This window comes from Manacus vitellinus, unplaced genomic scaffold (assembly GCF_001715985.3).
Source record: "Manacus vitellinus isolate BGI_N305 unplaced genomic scaffold, ASM171598v3 scaffold_21_pilon, whole genome shotgun sequence".
Lineage (NCBI taxonomy): Eukaryota > Metazoa > Chordata > Aves > Passeriformes > Pipridae > Manacus > Manacus vitellinus.
The window spans coordinates 1,781,640-1,806,257 of record NW_021939546.1 but is presented as its reverse complement, the minus strand read 5'-3'; the positions used below and the strand labels follow the sequence as shown (position 1 = coordinate 1,806,257).

The 24,618-nt window shown below is 36.6% G+C and overlaps 1 protein-coding gene across 1 annotated transcript in view; it reads left to right on the top strand.

Moving 5' to 3' along the window:
* Positions 1-24,618, top strand: part of PKN2 (protein kinase N2) — a 53,899-nt gene that overhangs the window by 6,000 nt on the left and 23,281 nt on the right. Inside the window, exon 2 of the mRNA XM_008921915.3 lies at positions 17,278-17,578. Coding sequence (XP_008920163.2) covers positions 17,278-17,578 — 301 coding nt within the window. The remainder of the gene's footprint in view (positions 1-17,277; positions 17,579-24,618) is intronic.

Sequence of the window (24,618 nt, the reverse complement as noted above, 5' to 3'; positions counted from 1 at the left end):
CTCTCAGCAGTGCAGTTTGTGGCTTCCGCAGCCAGGGAAAAAATAGGACTATTAGCGTGAGTGTATTTCCTTAGGACAGCTCCATCTGTACTAAAAGCCTTTATTATTTTATTATAGATATATAGATAGCTATCAGGTACCAAATAATAAGTGATTGACTGGGAAGGGCTGGGCTGGGTTATGAAAGTTTAATGTATGCAGCTTTTCCCTGTTCCTTTTTCTTGAGACATAAAGAAAGGTTGATATATGTCAAGACCCAGGGAGGGTTTGCTCTGGCCCATCATACAGATCAGGATTAGTAAAAACCTTAATGTGGACATGACTAAATTAGTTAGCTTTTTCTGCCTCCAATTCCTGTGGATTTCTTTAAGCCTTGTCTTCACTGGAGATGTATTGGGTTTTAAATGACAGAGAATTTCTGACTTCTTCTCTAAATAAGTGCAGATCAGAGAGCTTGAATCAAAAGCCTGTAATAGGTGGTTCATGTCTGCAGTGTTATGTATGGGAGTCCGGTGCTGAAGCAAACTGGTTTTTCTCTTGAGTTTTTTCAAACACTTGTTACCCTGCAATATGGTGGTAGGGCTCACAGATTTTAAGTTTCCATTAAACACAAGAACATGTTAACCTGAAAATGAAAGTAGCGGAATCAGTTCTGTTTCTGTTGAGTAGAACCAGGGAGACAAGCTTTCCATCAACTTTCCACAGTTGTTATTAGAGTGTCACAAAATACAATAGGTAGCCGATCTATAGCCAGGAGAAGGAATAATTAAGTCTGCAATACCAAGGTACTAATAGATTGTATTACAGTTCTGAGATAAATCACAGGAATACTGTGAGGCCCTGTCTGTCAGTGTGATAGAAACACTCACAAGCAGATCTGATCAGAAAGGAGAACGTTTTGTTTGTCTGACTACAACAGTAGTAGTTTTCTGAACTAGTGCTGGGCCTTAAACTCAGAGAATATTGCTCAACTCTTGGAATGTAAGGGCTGATATACCTTTTTGCTAACTCTTAGAAGTTAATACTCAAAGTGCTTAAAGATGACTATCATGTACATTTTCTTTAATGAATTTTAAAAATTAAATACATGTACATATACTTCATAAGTACATATATAACATTCTTCTATGTACTCACATTTGTTAGGCTATTGAAATAAATAGATTATTAAAATGAATAAGAAGTGAGAGTAAGTGTAGCTGTTATTTACCTGAAATAGTACTTGCAAATAATTTTGGTGCATAGGTGTTCCAAAATTATTCTTTTATTCACCTGTATGTAATTTTTTTCATATATGAACTTCATGTAACTTTTGAGGAGAAATTGAGAGTTGATGATTAAAATAGGCAGAAAAAAATCCTTTTTTTATTTCAAAGTCCCACACACAAACTGGCTAATTAAACAGGAAGTCATGGTGTGGTTCAGTATATCACTGCTGCTATAGTTGGCTTGTGAACTTAGGAACTTTCACATATGTATTTTTGAAAACTGTCAAAAGATGTACTTCGTTTGGTGTTTTTGTTGCAGATCACTAAGATGTAAGACGGTTTGTGATGTAAATTCAGGATGGAAGAGTTCTGGTTGCCTCACTGACCATGTCACGTGCAGAAACTGGACGCTTTGCCCGTGCAGACTTGAGGCTGTTACTCAAAGAAAGTGTCAAACTTTGTCAGCTGGTACTGCTGCTGAAAGTGAGGATGTTCCATATTGTGTTGCTTTACATTTGCACAGACAGCTGTCTGGTGAACAGATTTTGTTGTTTTGCTTTGGTGAGGTTTTTTCACTCTAAATTAGATTGCAGTCAGATCAGGTTCACAATCCAATTCCCTGTGTGGCCATGTAAAGGTTTGTACTGGCATATATCAGTGAATGGTCTGGGGCAGGAACAAACTGTTAGGGGCTGGGACTGATGGTTCTTTAGGATGCTTTTTTTTGCCTGCAGTGGTGGTTCATGCAGAAAATGTTTATCAGATTACAGGCTGAGATTTACTCTCATGTATGTGGCTTTAAGCTGAGGACTGGGGAAAGAGTCCAATTCTGCTGCGGATGAATATACAGATAAGGAACAGTCCAAACAGTGTCCGTGGCAAGTCTTTTCTAACTTTGTATTCTTCAAGCGGAAAGTCTCACAATATGCATGTGACAGTGAAAACCTGTTTGTCTGAAAAAGCATTGAAAATAGTGAAAATGTTGAAAGTCATGCATGAATAGATAATGTAGCTATGTTCAGTTTGATGTGGAAGGCTGAGAGCAGTGCTAAGGTTTTGTAGCAGTATGCCAGGTGAATGTAGGGATATGACCCAGCTTTATTATCTAATTTTCAGAAGTTACTGTTAAATCTTTTATGCACTCAGTGCAAGAAGTAGTTTTGAAAAATCTTGAGTATTTTTGTAATTTCTCTAAAATGAAAGAAAAAGTGAGTATACAATCAAAATGGATGGGATTGAATTTTGGAGTGAAGGCAAAGTACTGGGCAAATAATACTATCCATAAAGATAAGGAAGAGAGTGAGGTATTACAGTTTGATATGAATACATCTGTCTGTTAATGAATAGCTCAATAACTGTGAGACATTTGAATATTCAGTAGGAAAAAAATCCCTAACAGTGATGAGTTGAATGTTTGCAATAACAAAATATCTCAAAATAGTCACATGAGCATCAATTAAAGTTAGAGAACTTTGAACTATTGTGTACAAGACTGATGCTGTGTTTCGGAAGTCTAGCCAAATTTAGGGGGGGAAAGGCCTGAGAATATGGTGCAGAAATAAGAAATTTGAGGTAACAAAAGTGATTCAATGTTTTCAAAGTTCTTGTGTTCAGTTAATTTCAAAATTATCAATTCTTTCTTACTGACAAACTCTGAGTGTATTATCTTAAATTTGTATAGTTGAGATGAAGGATTATATTTAGAATAAACAAGGAAATTGTTTTTGATTATTTTAAGTGTTCCAAAGCTCTCTGCTAAGAACTGGGTTTTGTGTAATGTGAGCTAGAAACTTTATGCCAGTCCTTAGATAAATGGAAAAAACTTACTTGGTTCTGTTATTCTGCATACTCTTCTACAGAAAAAGGTACATAACCCCCTTTATTATAGGTTTTATGACTTTCTCTGTTTACATCACTAAGGTTATTGGATATGAGATTGAAGTTTCTTTTTCATCATTGTGATGCATGTTATCACTTGGATTTTTAAGTAACATAATCCCAAAAGCATCCAAAACTATTGTTGAGAATTTAGAAGGAATGCAGATTGACTGTGTGGCCTGTTGCTTTTTGCAAGCATACTGTGTAAAACCATCCACTGCTTTTCAACTTCTTATGTTTATTTATATGGGAAGACACTGCAAAACAATTAAGTGGAATGTGTTTTAAGAGGATGTTTCCTTTATAGATAGATCTGCATAAGACATGACAAGATTATTTCTTTCCTAATACTCTGATCATATAAGCTAAAATTATAAGACAAATGATGACAAAGAAGTGTCAGCTTTTCTTAAAGCTATTAAGCTCTGCAGTTGTAAGGATGTGTGCTGCCTGCCACCCACCTGGAGCACATGGAGAAATACATGGGCATAGCCAGGTGGGGAGACAGAATACAGTAAACTGGATCTAGCAAAAGGTTATAGAAGACAGAGTCAGGGTTTCAAAGGCTTGTATCGAAAAGTATCAAAATAAACATACTACAGATCTACAGAACATTTTAAAATCAGCAAGGCCTTTTTGTAGGACGTGTTCTAAACTTAGTGGCAGCAGTAGGAAAGTAAAAGTACTGTAAATCGTACATGCCTGACTACTAGTGTAGCATTCTTGAACTGCTGCCCATTTGGGACTCGGCAATCTCCTTTAATGGAAGCATGTTTTCTTCAATATTTGAGTTTGTTTGTTACTTATTTATAAGCTCATATAAAGCCGGTGTTTTAGGCTGAGGATGATTGGATGTCAAAAGTTATAATTTGCAGATTATAATATCTATATTATTAGAGATTCTTAGGAAAACTACTTAAATGTTGTTATTGAAACTTAACCCATTACTTATGATTTTTCTTCAAGTTGCTAGGATTTATCTTTGGTTTCTTCTTTCCTGAAGGGATGGGAACATGACATTTTGAAATATAAAACAGATAGTACTTAAAAATTAGAAAAAAAAATTTCTTTCAAAGGGTTTTTTAATGGTTGTTCTTTACTTTATTCATACCAGTCAGTGGGAGTCAAACTAAGTATTTGTCTGTTGGATGAAAAATGTAGTTTTTACTATTCATTTTTATCTAGCTGGTTCAAATATGATTCTTCATCACATAAGCCACTTCACAAAGTAACATGTGGATCTTTTTTCCTTTTCATTTTGTAGATGCACTTTTTAAATAAAGGGTGTATCTTTTGGCATACTTTGTATGGCAAAGTAGATGGTATCCACCAGCAGTTAATTTTTTGTTTGGGGGGCAAACTCCTTTCTTGAATTCTGCATTTAGTTGTAATATAGTACATAATGCAGAAACAATTTCTGATTGTTATTTTAATTGCTTTAGAAATTGGTGTTCATCTGTATTAGGATTCCATGCAAGAGAGTGAATTTATTCTCAAGCTTTAATTAAACTAATTCTAACAGATTTTTTAGAAAGTTCTTAGAAGTTTCTTAAGTGCAGAAGGAAAAAGAATGATGGTCTGTTGTAGAGTGGTATTCAGTATCATGATCTATTTGTCAGGTTAGCAGCTAGCACTAATTCTAAAGTACCCTTTTTTGAAGTGTTTCTTTTTGCTGGGAGTAACTCAGTGACACTGTCAAGGCAGCAGCTGCCTTGCACGTGGGAATTGGTTTCTTTAACTCCAGTGTGATTCTTGAACCAGAAGACCTGGGGTATGAAAGAAAGGCAAGGGAGATGCAAGTTCTGCAAAAGGTCTCCCATATTTGTATTTTTTTCCCTTTCTATAATAGACAATACTGTTTTATGAACTCAGGAGTAGCATTTCTTTTATTTTGCATTTAATTAATTCACTATCAATTAAGGTTTGTACAGTACTTCAAGTAAACAGATTAGTAAAACTTAACTAGAGGCATATTCTGAATTGATTCACATACACTTTCTGAACTATACAGCTGAATTATTTTCTTCTTGATTTACATCTGTCATGTAGTAGTTTCTGCAGATTTCCTTCACTGATTTTTGTCTTGCACTTTGCTAACAACGTACATTGAAAATGTCGGATGTTTCTAATTACTCGTATTAATTTTTCACTGTTATAAAATAATCTGTTGACTGTCCTGAAGTATTTATATGTTTCTTTAGTGCAATGAATATACTTGAAGCTTAGTACATCGTGAGGTACATCTACTGGGAATTCCTGCAAATCTGCGATACAGAAGCAGTGAGCATTTTAGTGGCATGTACTGGGAATGATCAGAGCTGCTCCTTGCTCACTTAGGGTTAGCAGAAGGAAAGGGCTGGCTGTGGTTCTGGCATCTTCAGAAAATGGGGAGAGCTTGTGCCTAGAAGCAATCATGCTAGTTCATTGTGTCCTGATGAGGTAAAACAGTGGGAAGGGCATGAAAAAGAAACAAGTAATGCTCAGAGAGGCCAGGAAAGTTTAGAGTTGAGAGGATGGTAGCCTGATCTAAATATAGTATCTTAGTTTGGAAAATGGTGTAGACAGATTGGGACTGTACTTTATTTTTGTGTAGTTTAATTTCTTTTTTTATTATGGAGACTGATTTTTATTTTTATCCTGTGACTCTTGACATCTTTAATAGAATGCTTGAGAGAGCATCAAAAGAACACACCCCACCCACTCACAATCGCCCTCTTCAAATACAGCTAGGAAATAGCCGCAACCAAATTGTAAATTTCTGTCAGAATATATGGGTCTCTTTCATCAAGTGGAAGGTATCTTCCTGCTGGTATTTTTCAGTCAAAAGTTAGTTTGTATATTTTTGTCTCCTAAAGATGAGCTGCCTTAGATTAGATAGCTCATTATAGAGGAATACATTGTAGATACTCTTGGGAATGCAGCAGGTTAAACTTCAACCATAAATAGCTTCTGACTGCAGTACTTTCTTTCTTTAGCTTAAAGGACTTCTTCATGAAGGTTTTGCTGAATGTCATATCTAAAGTATTTTTTTTGTAGCTCTTGGTTATTGATAAAGCAGAATAATCTACTTCTATTTACCACAGTTTTGATGCTACAGTTTCTGTTACTACCTAAAGGTTTTTCTCAGGCTGCTAACTGAAATGCTTCTGAGCTGAAATGAAGTGGAAAACTTTTAGCCTTGAAGAAGAATGCCTTGAAAGTTATGAGCATACCAAAATCAGTTACACTGGAATATTGGCAACAAATATTGCTAGGGCATTTTTTGAAATTGTAAGTGTGTGGGAAAACTACTGTTCATATGTGCCCTGTAAAACAGAGTGAGGCTTTTAATATTCAAAAATAGATCAATTTAGGATATACAGAGATTACATAACACATTCAAGATTCCATTCACATGGTTGGTGCTGGAAGACATATAGAATGCATGTGTAACCTTCTCTTCTCTGAAAAAGGAAGGGTATTGAGGTCACTAACAAGTATACCTCATTGTGGGTTTTCTGAATGCTCAGCAGTATAAAAAATAACATATCATTCCCCTAATTTAATGCAATTGTAAGGTGAGAACTTTTTGCCATTGATATGTATACTTGGGTTTATAGAATATCCTATAAGATTTAGTTTTGTAGGTATGTCTGTACATGATGCATTGAAAAGCTGGTTTGTGCTGCTTTATATCTGTTATGTTACAGGTCTCATTGGTGCATTGGTTATTTTGAAACCGATGCTTCCCATTTTCTGTTTAACTGATATTGAAACTGTGCTGATGACAAGAGCTAGATGGAAAAGAGTCCTAGGCAAGTACCTATGCAAAACAGGAAACAGCTTACTTGGGAGATGGTGCTGAGACTGAACATAAAAAGTAAAACTTGTTAAATATGCATTAGGCAATCCTTTGCTAAAATCCTAGACTTTTTTCAACACTTTTCACTGCAAACTTCATATATAAGTCAGATGTTCATTTTGGGTCATAAGAAAGTAGATTTAATTAGAGTACTGTATTGTAGTCAGTAGGGGATCAGGGCTCCTAAAAACTAACAAAATGTAGAAAGTTTTTAAAACCAAAACTTTAAGCAAATTTGTATTTAGAAATGTAAACATACTAAGAACTTTTTGTAATCCATATAGTAAATGAAATCACCTGCCTCTTTTTCATTGCTGTTGTATGTAAAGCAGTAAAGTCAGGCAATTTTCTTTTGGCTTCTGCTGTAGTTTAAGACAGGGTTCTATTTCTTCATGATTCTATAATGCCTAGGGAATTCTTAAATAGAAAATGGACATTAAGAGCCAATGAGAAATTTTCTACCATATTCTAAGGGCCAGAGGAAGAAGGATTGCAAAAACACTATTCAGATGTATCACAGCATACATCAGTGATGCTCTGTAGAAGTCTCAGACAAATGGGGATGTGAAGTAATGCTTCCATAAATAACTCTGTGTTCATCCATAAACTTTTACTGGAAAGGCATGGAATGAGATGCCTGCATCTCTGCAAGTGGAATTTTGGGTGTGGCAGCCCCAGTAGGAAAAAGTGATCTTTTCTACTGACCACCTGTAAAAGATGAAGAAAGGATTTAAGGAGACTTTCCCATCCTTCTTTTACTGCTGGAGGTGAAAGTAGGAGCAGGATTTCCAGCTGGGTGGAGTATAGGCTGTGAAATTCAGTAACTTCAGATATAATAACCCAAAGTACTGAGAAAGGGTTCTCAATCCTAGAATATAGCATAGCTTCTTGGTATAAATACAAATATACATCCCTTTCCTGTAATAACAGATTCAGGTATCAGGCTGGGAAACCCATAAGCTGTGGTAAAACCACTGTTGCAAAGTCCTAGAAAGCAAAAAAGTCTGGTTCCTTCACAAGGATCTAGTATTTAGCCACTTGGCCTCTTGCCTCATGAAACAGATGTTAGTATTATCTCTGATATGTCTTGCTGCATTTATAATGTACAAAATAGTTGGCTGCTAAAGGTGATGGCTTAATTACAGTGGAATGTAGACTCTCAACTCTTCCATTAGTTTTGCAATGGCTAAAAATAGCTCCTGTAAAATATAGTAAAGTTAAATGGACTAACATCAGTAGTCTGTGCTGAAAGTTGAAATTGCCAGAAACAAAGAAGTTTGGGGGTTTTTTCTTTTCAATTGATAATTATTCATGACAGAAATGGAGGTTCTGAGACCACTTTGTTGTGCTTTTCAGATTAAAGAAGTTAAGTGTATTGGTCTTTAGCAGTGTCCTGGTACTTGTATGTGTTATTGAGAAATTCCTGTTTATTAGATGAGGATTTCTTTTACATCATTTCAATGTTAACCTGCACTAAAAGAACAGAGAAGTTCCAATTGTAATGGCTTCTTTGTGTGGTAAGACATTTCAGCATTCTTCTCTTGCAGTTTAGTTAGACTGTGTTACATTGAAGTACCACCACTTGAGATGTGGCAATTGCTGATATTGTGATTTGTGGATGAGCAGAATGGTCAGTCTGTTGCATTATCTGAGATAGATAATAATACTTCTGTAATAGAAGCTATTATATAATTTAGTTTTATCATAATAGAAGAAAAACACCTTACAAATGGGAGTGGACCTGATTGTCGGTATTAATGGCTGGGGTTTGAATTCCTTGGGATTTTATTTTTGTATTTCTGCATAGTAACTAAAACTCCTTCACAAGCAGAAGTTTAACCACACACGTTTATCTTAATGTTAACATTACAGCTGTTGAAAATGTATAGTTGCAATGTTAACTTCACATTAAGGTAAGTATATTTTTGGATGCACGCCCAACAAATTATCACCTTTGTACAGTGTGCACTGAGTTTGAGGAGGAGTTATCGAAGTCATAAGGTGTGACTGTGACTCATGTCTGTTGACTTGACCTTTCTACCTTTGAAAATCTCTTCTACTAAGTTAAATATCACATCTTGTAGCTTGGTTAAAGTAATGATATTTTTTCTAACATCTTGAGCTGTATATGTCATATTATTCTGTTCTGAATGTTAGACAAAACCAGGTAAATATTTTATATTTAAAAAACCAATGAAAGCATTTATATTGGGATAACATAAAAAATTTACTTTCTGTAGCAGCAGAAATCCTTGAGTTTAGGTGTTTGCTTTAACACACACTTCCACAGATATGCTGAAACTAGTATGGGGAAGGGGGAGAGTGTTTCTGTCTTGGGGACAGATTACTAGTTTCTGTATTATTAGTACTTAGAGGCAAATTCTCCACACAACATTTGCATGACCTTAGCTTTATCTTAGATAGTTCTGTTTCTTGAGTAAGTCGTGTTGGACTTGAAGTATTTCAAAGCCGTAAAACAATTTCTTGCACCAAAATTGAGCTTAATGTAACTACAGAGGAATCAACCAAGTCAAACTGAGACAAGTCTAGTGATAAGAATTTCTCTCAAAAAAAAAAACCCTATTGTTTCAGTCTCTAGCAGTAATTCAAAATGGGTGTATTAATTTCTAAAAGAAATGGATATCCATATGTACTATTTGGCAAGTATGTTAAAATACACACTTTATTTTAAAAGCACATGCTGTATATATTCAAGAAGTAATTCTAGGCCATTAGGACAAAGTTGTTTATATATTTATATGGTACAGAAAATTGCAGATGTTTACATGATTAAAACAGTAACTCTTGTGTTTATTTGAAGGTGTTTAAAATAACAAACAAACCAAAGTTCACCAATACCTAAGTCCCTTTCAATGCATGTATTTGCTATCAATTTTAAAACTTAAAAGGTTCTTATTTTAAAGCAGCCTCAAACTGTTAAACACTCAAAAAGAATAATTTCTCTGCTGTTTATCAGTCTTCATATTTCTATGGGATCTTAAGAATTTTTCACCAAAGTATGTCTCAAAAGAAGACTAAATTTTCCAGTTCAAATTTAGAAAATGCAAAACAAGTTTGTGCATGAAATTCCTGTGTTGGCAGTAGGAGGTAGGACACAGATGCCTGTCCGTTTTCACTGCCCAGTCCAGTCCAGTAAGTGTACAGCTCCAGTTCAGAATCTGTGACTAAGGGACTTAGTCTTAAAATATTTTGAACTTACTTCTCTTTCATTTATTGAACTGTCACTTAATCCACCTGGCTTTCCTCATCTTCCAGAGGGGTGTGTGTATTTACCACATTATGAATATATGCTATGATAATGTTGCAGGAATTAGGTGAGAAATTATCATTTCAGTGCTTTGACTGCATGCATCTTGGTGAGGCTGCATTTTAGACTGAACTACTTCAGTCTTCTTGACAAGTTTTATGATACATCATTATTGGTGATATTTTCAGTGTGCAGTGTGGTATTAACATTTCATAAAATCTTTTTCCCTCTATCTTGAAAAAGATTGTTTATGTTTTGGTATTTAATAGAGTTTCAACTAATGTGTGTGGTCTGCTTGAAACCATACTAATTGTGTAAAATGCAATTTTCTTCTGAGTATATTATTCTCATATATTACGAGAAGCTAAATGAAAACTAAGGCAGCGGAGTCTCAGAGAATGGAGGAGTGGTGGTGTTATAGGCGTCGTTTCATGTGCTCATCTTATTCACGGACACATGTTAATAAAGGTTATGACAGCAGGCCCTATTCATTGTAACTGGGATTCTGCTGTTTCTTTTTCACATCTGTAACTAGAAAGATTAAGGTTTGTTTCCACCATGCTGGACTCCATTGGAATTTTTTGGCAGGGAGTAGGAACTTCAAGTTACAGATAAAAGCTTGGAAACTGCTGAAGTGTTTGTACCATGCCTGTTGCCAGAATATCTAGTCACGCTTCTTGGATACTGTAGCCATCTGTGACCTCAGATTTGGGTGCTCATCACCTGTGCTGTGCCACAGCCTCCATCAAGTCCTTGTGATCGTGAGAAAGGTCACTGTGGGGATTTTCTTTCAATGTCACGTTTCTTTGCAAGCCTCTTTGCAGGTTCTTCTCCTTGTGTAAAACCATCAGAAGCTGCTACAACGAGAAACAGCTGAAGGTTGCATTTCTTAAAATGTTTTCATTCCCTTCTGTAGCAAAGAAATCTCTCTCTTACATCCCTTTCTCTAACTGCTGTTGGCACAGCACTGCATGGACACAACTTCCAGTTCTGTAAGCAAGTCTGTACTGCTGTTGGAGCACATTTTGGGGGGGACATGTTCTTTGTGTTAGTAAATGCTGGCCTAATCAGGGATTGTTGGTGGCTGGAAGCCTGGATGTTAACAAGGAATCCCCAGGGAATTGTGTTACCTGTTTAGATGCAGTGTTCTGGGGCGGGTCACACAGCTTTTCATGGAGGAGCTGGAGGACCAAGTGCTGCAGCCCAGCAGCTGTTACCTGAGTAAAAGCAAACATTCCTCCTGAAGTATTCATCGGGACAACAGCTCAGACTGGGAGAGAGGGGCAGAGAGGACCAGCTGATTGAGGACCTCCCTATTTTAAGGAACACTTTTTTGTTTTTTTTTTTAAATCTGTTTCATCTCTTATAGCTGGGCACTCACTGTTTGCTCACAGGAATTGAACCCCATTTAATCAGTGTCCTACTTGAATTCATCCACATATAATGCAGTGCACTATGGATATTTCTGCCTTAAACAGCCCCTTGTTACAAAGCAGAGAACTGTGACTGAGATTAAATTTAAATCCTGATTTGTGACATGTTAGCACAGCAAACTAATGCCAAAATCTATTAAGCCTCCAAGATTTTTTTTTTTGTTCTTGACGTTTGGTGAGTGCTGAGATCTTGACCACAATCACATTTGCTTCTGGGCAGGAGGAAATAGCCCATGTAGTTCCAGTAATCCAGACAAGCCTTCACATCTGGTTTTATGAATGACTTCGGGGGGAAGGGAAGTTTGCAATTGATTAACATTGTTCTTAAAATCAAAGACTACTCTAGTTTCAGGAATTACTGTAGAGAACTTCAGGGACCTTGGCAGTTAGCTCAGAAAAGCAACTTTTTTCCTTTTCCTCTTTTTTTTTTTTTGTATCCTAAAAAACTATTCAGAACTTATATTAAGAATCATAGTAGTTCCAAATCTGTAATTCCAGCTCTTCAAAATTAAATTACAAATTTAATCATGCATAAGATGAAAATCATGAAAATCTTATTTTTATATTCAAAACAAGTATGCTTATATTAAATAGCCAAGCATTTTAGCTATACTTGTCAAACAGGTTTTCTTACTGTCTAATTGTCTGTAGAAACTGTTACTAAAATTCAAGACCATGTAAAAACAGAATGCCAATACTTCGAGGAAAAAATATAAGCAATTTTACTGTGAGTTTTGATATTGTCTGGTTTGGGGTTTTTTCTAAAGGGAGGTTCAGTGTGTTAATAGCACATTGGAGTGAAGTGTAAATAATGTGCATGAACTCTCATCGGGTGTTAAGCGTGCTCTATTTGAAGGCTCCACTTACCTTTCTATAACAACTCCTACCAGAGGTCAGCAATCTAAATTCTTGCTCTAGTCAATATTCTCTATATGGAATATATGATATAACACAGTACAGTTGTACTGTGCTCTTAGGAGTAAGTCTTTGGGAGTTATTAATGCCCAGGTTTTTAGAATTATCTTTTTTTTCCTAAGAGATGGCAGTTTTATGATCTCGTTTTGAATTCAAAGTCATTCAGTTTACACAACTTGAGCAGATTCTCTAATATCTTCAGCTTCTTGGGCCTCTCTTCTGTTCAGCAGTGCCTTTGCCATCATTCAGCAGTTTAGGTGTTTTATTAAATGGGATTTTGGATGGTAGATGCAGTATCTCAAGGCACCTGCTTCACCAGTTATTTGGTTCAGAATTGACCTGAGGCAAAAGTGTAAGTGCCCTATGGGTTCTCATAAACAGTATTACTACTTTCTTTCACCACATCAGCCAGAATAGACTGTATTATTAAAAGACGACCACTACTCATTATTTTCAGCAACTATACTTAAAGCATTTCCCAGGAGTAGAGAAATTGAAGGCTGGCATCTTGAGTTAATCTATGTAAATAGATAGTTTTGAGCCAGCAATCGAAGTGAGGTTGAGTCTATTGCAGAGGGAAAGCTGAATATGTTGACTCCTTTGTTTTTCTTTTTTTTTTTTGATAATCAGTAGTATCTAATTTGTGGTCCTTGATAGTTTATTTTGATAAACATAGCTTTGGTTTCATTACGTGCTGAAATGCTTCAGAAGTCCCCAGTGTGGCTCACAAACATGTGTTTTCCCACTGCAGAGGTGTGCACTGCTGCCTCCAGTTGCTGGGTGGGCGATGCTGCCCTTCTCTGCTGCTCAGGCCGAGAACTGGGTCACCAGCAGCTGCTGTGCTGAGTAGTCCAGTGTTGGGACCTCCCAGCAAGGACTGGCCCTTCTCTTCTAACCAGCAGTCAAAACACTACCAGAATTTAAAAAGAAACTGAGAATCAATAACTGGCTGCCCATTCTTTTGTCTTGGATTTTAAAGCAATGAGGCCTGTTCTCTGTTTTGCCAGCAGGAGTGGTTTAGTCATTATCTGTTCAGAGCATTTCCACTCTTAAAATATTTTATGTTAAGTGATTCTGAGAGGGAGAGTAAAGGAAGGAGCTGTGCAAAATTCAGTGATGGCTTCTTGACACAGAGAATGTGAATGATTTCTCCTGTCTTTGCACCCTGCCTGCTTGAACAGTGCAAAGGAAAGGACTTGGGCCCTGCCTCCATCTGTTGTTTCCTTTAACAGATTTAATTTTCAGGTTCAGGGGACAGAACACCTACAGCCTAAAGGATGTGAGGCTCAGCCTGGGAGGGAGTTTATCCAAGTGGGGAAAATAATTTTTTGAAAGAATATTCAGCTCTAACAGGAGACTTGTAATAGGATGTCATCAAATAAAGCTGGAATATCCTGTATTTTAAGTCACTTCAGTTTAAAAAGTGTATTTTTGAGTTAGGAGTTCCGGGAGCTGCTTTTCTTAAAGAAAAAATCCTACCTCATTTCTCTTACTCAGCTATTAGACATTCTGTCCAGTTGTGCCAGTGTGGGCATTATCTCCATTTTAAATGCTTTTGAGGCTGCTCATCTCTGCACTGTGAGGATCTGTCTCAAACCTTTGCTGCATCCCAGCAGCAAAACTCGTCAGTGCAGACTCATCAACAGGCCCAGAACAGCTTCACATTGCAGAACACATTCTTGCTCTGCATTCACAGTGACCTTCAAGGGTCACAGGGGTCACTGGGTGCACAGTTGCCTCCTTGGAAGAATTTACTTCACAGTGACCTTTGTGCCAGGTGACATATCTGGGTAACTAGGTGAGAGAGTACTTTTTGCTCAAAAGTATCATTAACTCGGAATGTTAGGAGAGACTGAAGGAGTATCATCTGTGGCCTTTGGGGGGATTTAAAGATGAATGTTTAAATGCACAGACAGTGTGACTAGCTTCCAGTGTTGGTATCCACAGTGTTAACTCTCAGCTTTCTTAGAAGCAGATTGAAGAAGACAGCTCTGTATCCTGAAACTCTTAGGTCCAGGGACAAAGATGCTGCTAAGACTGCTTAGGCTGAGGAGAACTTTAACTCAATTACTGCAAATTTGGAAGACAAATTACTAATGATCATGAAGATCTAATTTCATTGAAGACTTGCTAGAGACTATATTTGGAACAAGGGCTCCAAAAACCTGTTTATGGAAGAACATAACATCCCTTTAACAGATGGGATGTAGGGCTTGTAGAGGGATAAAAACCTCCCCTGTAACAAAATACGTTATTGTTCAACAGATTAACAATTAACTGAAGTCTCTTTGGTAAACCCTAGTGAAGAATATTTCTGAATTATTTATATTTTAATTACATTGTTCTGTTTGAGAAGTGTGCATTCTTGGCATAATTTTAGCATACTTCACGTGCTATTGAAACACAGAATAAAGGTTTTCTTTTGGGTTTGGGGTGGGGTTTGGTGGTTTTGTTGGGATTTGGTTTGGGGTTTTTTATTTCCATTTATTGTTTATCTTCCTTCTCTGAACTTTGGAAAGTGTAATATCCTACTTCGTGGGGGTAGATGATGAATTTATTTCTAGGAAGCTGCAGAACAGGCACAAGGGATTATGGTTTAAAAATACATACTTTTTATTTGCAAACTTTTTTTTATCTCTGTTTTTAAAGGCTGTATAGTAGTTTGTGAATCTTGATGTTCTTTTTCTACATCTGAAATTTTTATATGTTAGAAAAACAGGGAAATCAAAGATCTTAATCTAATTTGGATATGTTTACTGCTTAAACAAATAGTTTGCCATACAGTTGCTATATTATTTTATTTTCAGTTTCAGTTTTTTCTCAGAACAAAACACTCAACACATGGTTTCCTTCATTGTGGATATGCACCTTTTACTAGTTGCTCATTGCTATTGATTATTCTAATTAAAAGAAAGTTGATTCTTTTTATATGCCTATATATGGAAACAGTGTCATGTATTTCCCAGTCCAACTATTAATAGCCTTTCTGCATCTGCATAATTATTTATTTTAATCTGCACAGAGAAATGCACTCACAAGTGAACTTAAAGTAAATTTGCATGAGTTTTTTTCCCTTTTGTTTCTCACTCAGTTTGTCATTTCTACATTGCTTACTTCCTATCTTTCTTACTGATAGTCAAATTCTATGGCAAGATAGTGCTTCTGACTGCTTTTAATACTTAAGAATCCTTGAGCTGTTAACTTTTTGTGCTAAAAGTAGCAGCTGCGGGTAGAAATGTTTTAATGAGAGATTCAGGAAACCTATAAAATTATAGCTGAGGACTAGTAGATTGGATCTCGCTTATGGAAGGCAGTTATCACTGCAACATGCACAGATAGAAATACTTTGACCTACATTATCTGTTGTCCTATATGGTCCAGGCACAACCTTCATGATCCAGAGTCTTTTGGTTTTGTCTTTTGAAAACAAAATTACTGTGGACTATCTCTAGTGATTACATGTTCTGGACATTCTTCAGTTTATTAGCTGATGCTGTCCTCCTTGAACTGCTTCCCAAATGTTTTCTTCTACTGTTTACTCTGTTGTATTGTTACTTTTTACAACAACAAATAGTGATAACAACTAATTTTACAGCAAAAAACATTCAAAATTTTAATTACCCCTTCAAATACCTTACTGTCCACCCAATTTTTCTGAAGTCTAAGTAATTTCATTATCATGCTTAAGAAAATTTACTGGAATTTTGGTCTCTTGGGTAGTTACGTGCAAATGAGACCACATGTTTATTAATGAATTAGGACTGGATCAAATTCTAAGTTCAGGAGAACCCTTCTTCGAACTTCACTCACTTAGCTCTACCTGGGACTTCTGGGTAGGACCCAATGTCTACTCAGTGTCCAGGGTCCCTGTATAAGACAGAGGAAATTCTGTCACATGTGTAATTAATTGTATTTGACTTTTATTGATGTAGGTTCTCTAACATGCCCTTTGTGCTCTTACTTCTCAGTGATGTGTGATTGCATACTAGGCACAAGCACGAGCTCCTGTCTACTGGGGATCTGACATTTCATCCCTTGCTCCCTTACTGCACCAACTCCTGTTCATCACTGCAACAATTTTTTCTTTTCATTTCAACCTAGCTTGCCTGCACAAGAAAGCAAGATTTTTTTTTTTTGCTATTATTATGATTTTTTTTTAAGTGAAAGGCTTTACTTGATAAAAATAAAAAACCCCTAGCAAATGACAAATCTTCATAAAGATGCCAGTATTTCTTTAAACAACTGAAAACAACACCATGTTTTTTCTTTTTTTTTTACAATCTTTAAAAGGAATCTATTCTAATGAATGTATAAAAATTCATCATAGATAATAATTGTTAGAAGTTAGTCTTATTTCCTATATCCATCTGGTCTATTAAAACACAAATTAAATCTAGAAAATTACAAATGTGAATCATTAGCTCTGGGGCATATAACTGCCAGGCAAGCAGCCATGACAAATCCAAAAGTATTTAAATCTCTTGGTGTTAAAAATAGGCATAGTAAAGATGTCACTAAATATAAAATCTGTTGTAAAATGTAACTCCAGTGAACATGTAGTACCTTGTGAGATTGTTGCTTTAGGTCAACGTTGGTGTAAAGCCCCAGTTCGTAAATGTTCTTGCAAAGCAAGTGTTTAGCATACAGGGACCTGGCTCCAGTCACTTTAAGTGTGTGGCATGTGTTGACAGAAGCAGTGTTTCCTGATGGTTTTGTTACTGTTTTTCTTCCTAGGGGGATGCCAAAGGTCTTGTAACCTCTGAGAACGTGAGCACTGGCCAGAAGTTGGACTTCTCAGATACAATGGTACAGCAGAAGCTGGATGAAATAAAGGACCAAATCAAGCGGGAAATAAGGAAGGAACTTAAAATCAAGGAGGGAGCAGAGAACCTCAGGAAGGTCACAACAGATAAAAAGAACTTGGCATATGTGGACAACATTTTGAAAAAATCAAATAAGAAGTTAGAAGACTTGCATCATAAGTTACAGGAGCTAAATGCACGCATTGTTGTAACGGATCTAGAAGATGTTGCAGGTACTATGTGTTACTGTGAAATCAGTTTTTCCTCATAGCTGAGATAAGCTGTACCCCATTTCACTGGAAAAAATTGCTCTGTGAATGAGCGAATCCATAGTTGGCAAGCTTGTTACTTATGTATGTCTCCTTGTTTTGATTCACAAGTGAGTGTACAGTACTTTTCAGTTTCTAGGGAACACTGTATTTCATGGACTGTGAGTTCTTCACTTTCAGTTCTTACTGTATTAAAGTATTTTCTCAGTCACTGTAATATTTCCTAGTAGCTTTTCACTGTATAAAAGCAAATATTAGTAGCTTTCCCAGTGACATTCTCCAACTTACACTGTAGGCATCAACATTAATGCATCTTTTTATTCTATAGGAGAAAAATCTACAACATTTATACTTGAAAGTTTTGTTGGGTGTTTTTTTTTAAACTTAAGACTTAACTCAGAAAATGTTTTTATGTTATGCTGTTATCTGACTAACTTATCAAACATTTCTTACAGTGACACTTCTTAGGATGTGTTAAGTCTCTAGGCTTTTCCACGGCAAAGCTACCATTTTAAAGACAATTGGAAATTGTTTTCACAGAATCACAGAATGGTTGTAGTTAATGGTTTTAATTAGTATTTTCTGTGGTGTGGCAGTGAGTCAATACTAATTTTGAATGTATTTTTTAAGAATACCAGGCTTGGTATTTTAAGATGGAATGTTGTGAAAGTAAACAGTCCTTTTTCAGCTTTGTGGAATGACCTGCTGGATACTGCCAGCTTGATGATTTCACATTGCACAGACTCTTCTTGGCAAAAAGTTAATAAATGTGCACGAGCCATTGAAGGTTTATGCGAAGTGAATGCAAACCCTAAAGAAGCTGGGGCAGCAGAACAAAAATCTGCATCGTCCCTGTGATGGAAGGTTGGTTACCATGAGAATTTAGGAAAGTACTGGCAGGACTATCTGGCCCAGTGACGTACTGCCAAGGTGTTCAGGTGTCCATGTGTGGTCCAAGATGGCCTGCACAGCGTCCTCTGTATTCTCTGCTCTTTTTTACTTTTGATCTGTGCGAGATACAAGAGGCGGAACAGGGACCCAGCTGGAATTAGTGAGGCAAAGTGGTTGCTGCAGCGTGAAATGGGAATGAATACAATAATGTGTGCTTCTTAGGTAGCCACTGGGCTTTTGGTAGGCATAAAGCATTCTGTTCCATATCAGCTAAGGTTTATGAAAATCTACCTAACTGTCGACAGTAGTGTGGCTTTTAAAGGAACAGGAAGAGTGGAACAGAAAGAAAATGGTATACAAACTGTGTATAGACCAAATATTAAAAATCTGTGCAGACATAAATTCGCAAAATTCGTCTAGTACTAGAACTCAGAAAGTGGATGAGCATGAAATGCTCTTGTTGAAATTCTCTCTTCCAGTGTAGCATTTTTAAAACCCTTGTCATAATGAGTTAATGAGCAATATTGTCATTGTGCATGTCTTCGGAAGTGCAGTAGAGGTTCAAAGGATAAAAGATCAAGGTTGATAAATTTATGTGCTTCTACATGCTTTTGATGTGTGCTAAACTTGTTAGTACCATGTTTTTAAATTTCATTCCATTCTAAGTGCTACTGGTAGATAGGTTGTACAGTCTTAATTATTGAAATATGCAAGAAAAAACATATTAATTCTGTGGAGATCTTTATATTATCTGTAAAGATCTTTATATTGTCTGTCTTTTATACTGTTTGCCTTGTAACTTGATTGCTTGTCTTCTTCCTCATTCATAATCAGTAGTTCATGGAGGAAGAGCACTATCAGTGGATGTTCTGTGTGTCCTGAGACCAATGGGTGCGAGTCATCTGGGTGGTAATCTCATTTTTAACAATGAAGTCTTAGGTTTGACTGAAGGTATTAGTGAGTTTGGCCTTTGCAAAATAGGGTTGGTAATATAGAAGCTATGACATGCAAGCTGTGCATGTGTGTGTGTATGTACACACACTCATTATTCAGGAAGTACATAGACACATAACCCTAAAGGTCACTGCCATCTGACGTAAGATACCTCTGTGGAGAGGTCACAGGTATCTCAGTTTAGGAGTTCTTGCTTTTGCTGGAATCAGCAGTGAATTTAATAACCATTTACTGATGAATATGGGAGCTCCCCGAATAAGTGCATTGTTTCCAGGGGTTATCTTTATTCCATGTTACTGCTTTTCACTTTAGCTTGTGTTTGACCTTCTTCTGGTCAGTTAGTAACAAGTTATTTAAAAAAGAGAAGGAAATATATGGGAAATTTTTAGGCTGTGCAGATCATGAATGCTGAAAATAAGTTAAAGAAGGGTTCGAGAACTGTGGGAGTCAAGGTCTGTGTTCTCTTTATGTACTTGAGTATTTTTCAGGGATGGCCCTGGTTTTCATTCTGTCTTACAGTATATATTGTTTAGGTTTTTGCAGGTTCTCAGTAGCAAAGTCAGGATTGAGATGCATTGAGGTGATGATCCCTTTGACTCATCAGGCCTGAACTCTGAAATTTTTTATTCTGTTGACTGGTTGAAAGGTCATTATGGTAACTTAAAACAGTCATTTAATCTTGCCTTGTTCCTATATCTGAAAAGTGGGTGTGAACATATATTTGTAAAGTGGTCCCAAGTTGGAACTGAAAAGTGCCATGAAGCTGTTGTGACTCTTACTGTTGCTTATGGTATCAAGCAGTAACTTCTATTACTTTTTAAACAAACCACTAATTTTTGGTGTAACTGCTTTGTCATCAGCATAGTGTAATCAATACATGTTTGAACCATTAAGTATAGTGTTAACGAATCTACTGTAGAAAAAGGTGTTTTTGTAACATTCCATTTCAAGCAAGATGTTTTTATGGTAGTTTACCTAGAGCTGAAGGCTTTCCAAGTCTTAATGCCATAGGAAATTATTTTCACAATTATTTGAAGAATTGGTACTAATCTTTAACCAAAAAGTATGGTTTGCCAAAAGGCTGTATTACTGAGTGTGAGGGTAGATTTGGCATGTGATTCAGAAACAACTTTTTAGCATAATATAGGTGTACTTTACCTTATGGGTTGCTGATGAGTCTAAGTTCGTTTTAGAAATGGGACTTTGTACCCAAGTCTGCCCTTGTCATGCAGCGTATTAGTCATACAAGGATGTGGAATTTTAAAATTTGTAGGTGAGCACTTAAAAGTTAAGCAGAATCCAGCAATAAGAGTAGGACAAGCCTAGTGACCATTACTGCTGAAAGTCTGAGAGATGTAATGTAACATGGAGATAATTACTTCTGTTTTAGAGATGAAGAAATTTTGTATCTTGAAAACATACATCACAGTAAGACAGATTAAATTGGTATTTTTCTTGTGTGTGTAAAAAGTAGCAGTGCAGATTGTGGTTTTTAATGTGATTCGGTGGAGGTGCAAGACTGAAATAGCTTTCCTACAGCAAATCACCAATTTAATTAGGCATAGAGTTAATACATAGAAAATCTATACATTGGGAAATTAATTTGTCTCATAGAGCTGAAGTTAAGGTGTATAGAAAGGTGTGATGGTAGAAAAACGTTGAGGGGATTTGAGGAAACTGGATAAAACGTGAAGAACATGAACTCAAAAAGACAAGTTCATGCCTCTTCTTCCATTCTCCTAACTATCTTGTAAGCTATCGTCTTCACATCAAATTTGGCTGTAGGCATCACAAAGAAAATAAATTATTTTTTTTAAGAATGTGATTAGCTGACAGGGGAGTGAGGGAGATTTTTTTGTCCCTACAAATGACTAGGTTAATCTGTCAGACACCAGAGTGTCCATGTAACACCAATTACTGCAAATTGGTAGAGGCAGCAACAAAATTGACATAGGTAGTGACTTCTTAGACAGCAGACTCCACCTACAAGACTCATATGCACAGGAATTTCATGGTAACTTTTGGGAACCTTAGTGTAGAATACCAGTATCGAAGCAATTTGAAACAATCTCCTGTGACTTTTTTATTAGTTAAAATTGGCTGTTACCTAATGGAAATTCAGTTGAACTCCAGAAGTTTCCAGGAGGTCAATGCTGGATGTTTTCTGAGCACAGAATATCCACTGCTTAGTTCAAGTGCTGATCCAACCATCTGACTCCCTGAGAAAAGCCTGATGATGCCTCTTTCTTCCTCCCTTCAGCTATGCCTGAACATGCATCGCAGGTATTTCTGTTGGGTATGACACTGATGAGGCTAACTGCAATTAAATATCCTCAGATAAGATTAACTATTTACCAAAGGGCACTTGGTACTAATTGAGTAGCTTAACAGCATGCTGCACTACCATCTGGGAACCCAAATTCAGAAAGTTACTTGGGATCCTGGATTTCACACTGAGCTCACTGAAGAAATAGTGTATGTACGCATCTGGGGAGGAGTCTCCAAAGGAAGGAGCGGTCTCAGTAGAGTAGAGTTGTGTAACTAATCTTAATAAATATAATTTAGATGGGAGTGATGGTAAAAGGCCATTTAGAAGAAAGAAATTTTTGCTGTTGAGCACTGTACGAAAACTGAAACTGAAAAGGTTTTCAGGAGAGCAAAGATCACAGTTCAGATAAACGTTTCAGACTGAAAACTGCCATGGTCCTCATGTAACCCAAATATTAAAAACCAATCCATTTAACCATCCCTATTAACCTGTTCTAAGTCTGATGACTAAATTTTTATGAAAACAGGATATTGCAGGTGCTGGGAAAGCAGCACTGCAGCTCTTCCAGCAGCCTGGATGTGTGCTAACAAGCCACACAAAACTCACTAATGTTAAGCAACAACATTCATAGTTTTTCAGGAAAATAACATGCCTGTTTTACTTCAAGTTAAGTTCACTTGAAATGCATCTGTTACTTTACTTGATATTGACTGTCAAGAAGAATATTTGGGCCTAGGAGCCCAAACCTGTACCGAGCAAAGCTCTTGCTGTCCTATGCAAAGTTGTATTTGAATGCATCCAAAATGGCGAGTTTTGTACTGCCTGTATTGACCAGCAGACAGGGCAAACTGGAGGATCTCTTCTGTTCCCCACTCCCTACTTACCTACTTTGAGCGAAATATCAGTTTGGCATGAGTAGTTAACCCTTGTTTAACTTCAAGCATATACATAAATCCCATTGATTGCAATTATCTGGATGAATTTTTTACTTATTTGTACTATGAAGATGACTAAATGCCTTCAGAGGAGATTTGAGCCCCTCTGTGTAGTGCTTTACACAGATAGATCTGAGATAACTAGCCATCCAAAGTCATTACAACCTTATATTACAAAGAGAAAGGGAAACAGCTAATACAGATGTAGCTTGTAGTGTTGCTGCTAAGATTGCCAACGCTTTCCATAATAGAACCGGTTTATCTGGCTGATTTAAAAATTTAATCTGAATTCTATAAGAAGCTGCCTCGGGCTGCTTACTGGGTTGTATTGGTAGGGGGCTGTCAGCAGGAGTAGAAGGAGTCACTTGGAAACCATCTCTGAAAAGCCGTTGATAAACTTTTTTTTTCTTTAAAAAGATAGTATCTTCGTTAAGAAACCATATTGTTCCATGTTTGGAAGTTTAGTGAGCAGCTACTATGCCTGAAGGCAAAAAATTACTTCTTCCTACCAATTAGTCGATACTGCAGAAAAGTTTCCTTTGCTGTTGGTTACTAACAGAGCATACAGTGCAACAATTTAAACTAAATAGTAGAGTGTAGGTTAGGCCCACAAGTACAGACCAATTCTTGAGATGACCCAGGTGATGTGGTTACACCTTCTCAGTGGAGACATGCAAAGGGAGATAATAACAGCTGCCTGGGCAACCTGAACCCAGCTATCTCTAATTAGTCCTTAACTTGCAACTTGAGTGTTGTTTTAATGCAAAGGGAGACTGGTTGTGTGCATCTTTGAAAGCTGTGAAAACAGACTTCAGGAGCCCCACAGTCTTCACAGGGATCATCAGAGGGCTGGGATCTGTAAGTGGTAGAGGCTTGCATCTTAAATCTAAAGTTGGTAAATATTCATTTATATGATGAATCTACTTTACAAGGAGACTTGACACTGTGACTTTCAAGTTTCATGTTTGTTCTCATTTTGAGTAGATTATTAGGTGAGAATTAGTTAAAAGTGAAGACTTAAGTGAGAGGAAAGCATACTGTTAATTTTCGTTTTACTAATAACAGATTTAAGGTAAAGCTGTTCAAGTGCAGTTTCACAGAGAAACAAAGGCAAAACATTAAGGAGAGGATCAACAACAAAACAGACAGATGAGGAATAATGCAGATTTTTTTTCTTTTTAAACATATGGTATTTTCTGTCCTACCTTTTAAGTAGTGAGGATGCAGTAAAAGACTTGAAGTGGCTTTGAAGTGAAGAGTGAATTAGCAGCAGAGGAAATTAAACTTCTCCTTACATGAAATCTGTATGTAGACTTGGCAAAGATTGCAATTTAGGAGGAAATTACCCAGCAAACTTGGAAGTAAAATGTATTAAATCTCCAAAAGTAGTTATCAGAAGCTTTTACAGAAGAAATATGAAATGGCAGATAAGAAATCTCCCTATGACATCTCTTAAATAACAGTTTGTAAGTTACTAGTCCACTGTGTTTTCTGATAATTGAGGATTTCAGGAACTTGATTCTTCACGCTAGTTTTAATTCGAGAAAAATTATTACAATTGGAAAAAAGATTGTACTGTTTGTACTGGGTAAATACTGTCTTCCAGGAGACCAGCTAATGTCATTTGTCCATAGAGAAGGTATTCTCTCAGTTGTTAGGGTAGAGGGAATAAAAATTTCTAAAAAAATTCTTAAAGTGGAAATTAATTTATTGACTTCTACCAAAAGGTTGGAAGAGAAGCCATTGGGACTGTAGGGAAGATAACTAAAAGGACAGTTGTGTTGGAAATAGTTGAGTGCTAGGAAATAGTCCAGTGACCTTATTTTCAGTTTGCTAACAGTTCATTTTGCAGAAGCTGGCATATGAACCAGTGATTAATAGACTGGTTAAGAAAAGTTAAGGAGTTTGACTGTAATTTAATTGATAAAACTTTCATTTCATTAAATTAATCCAAC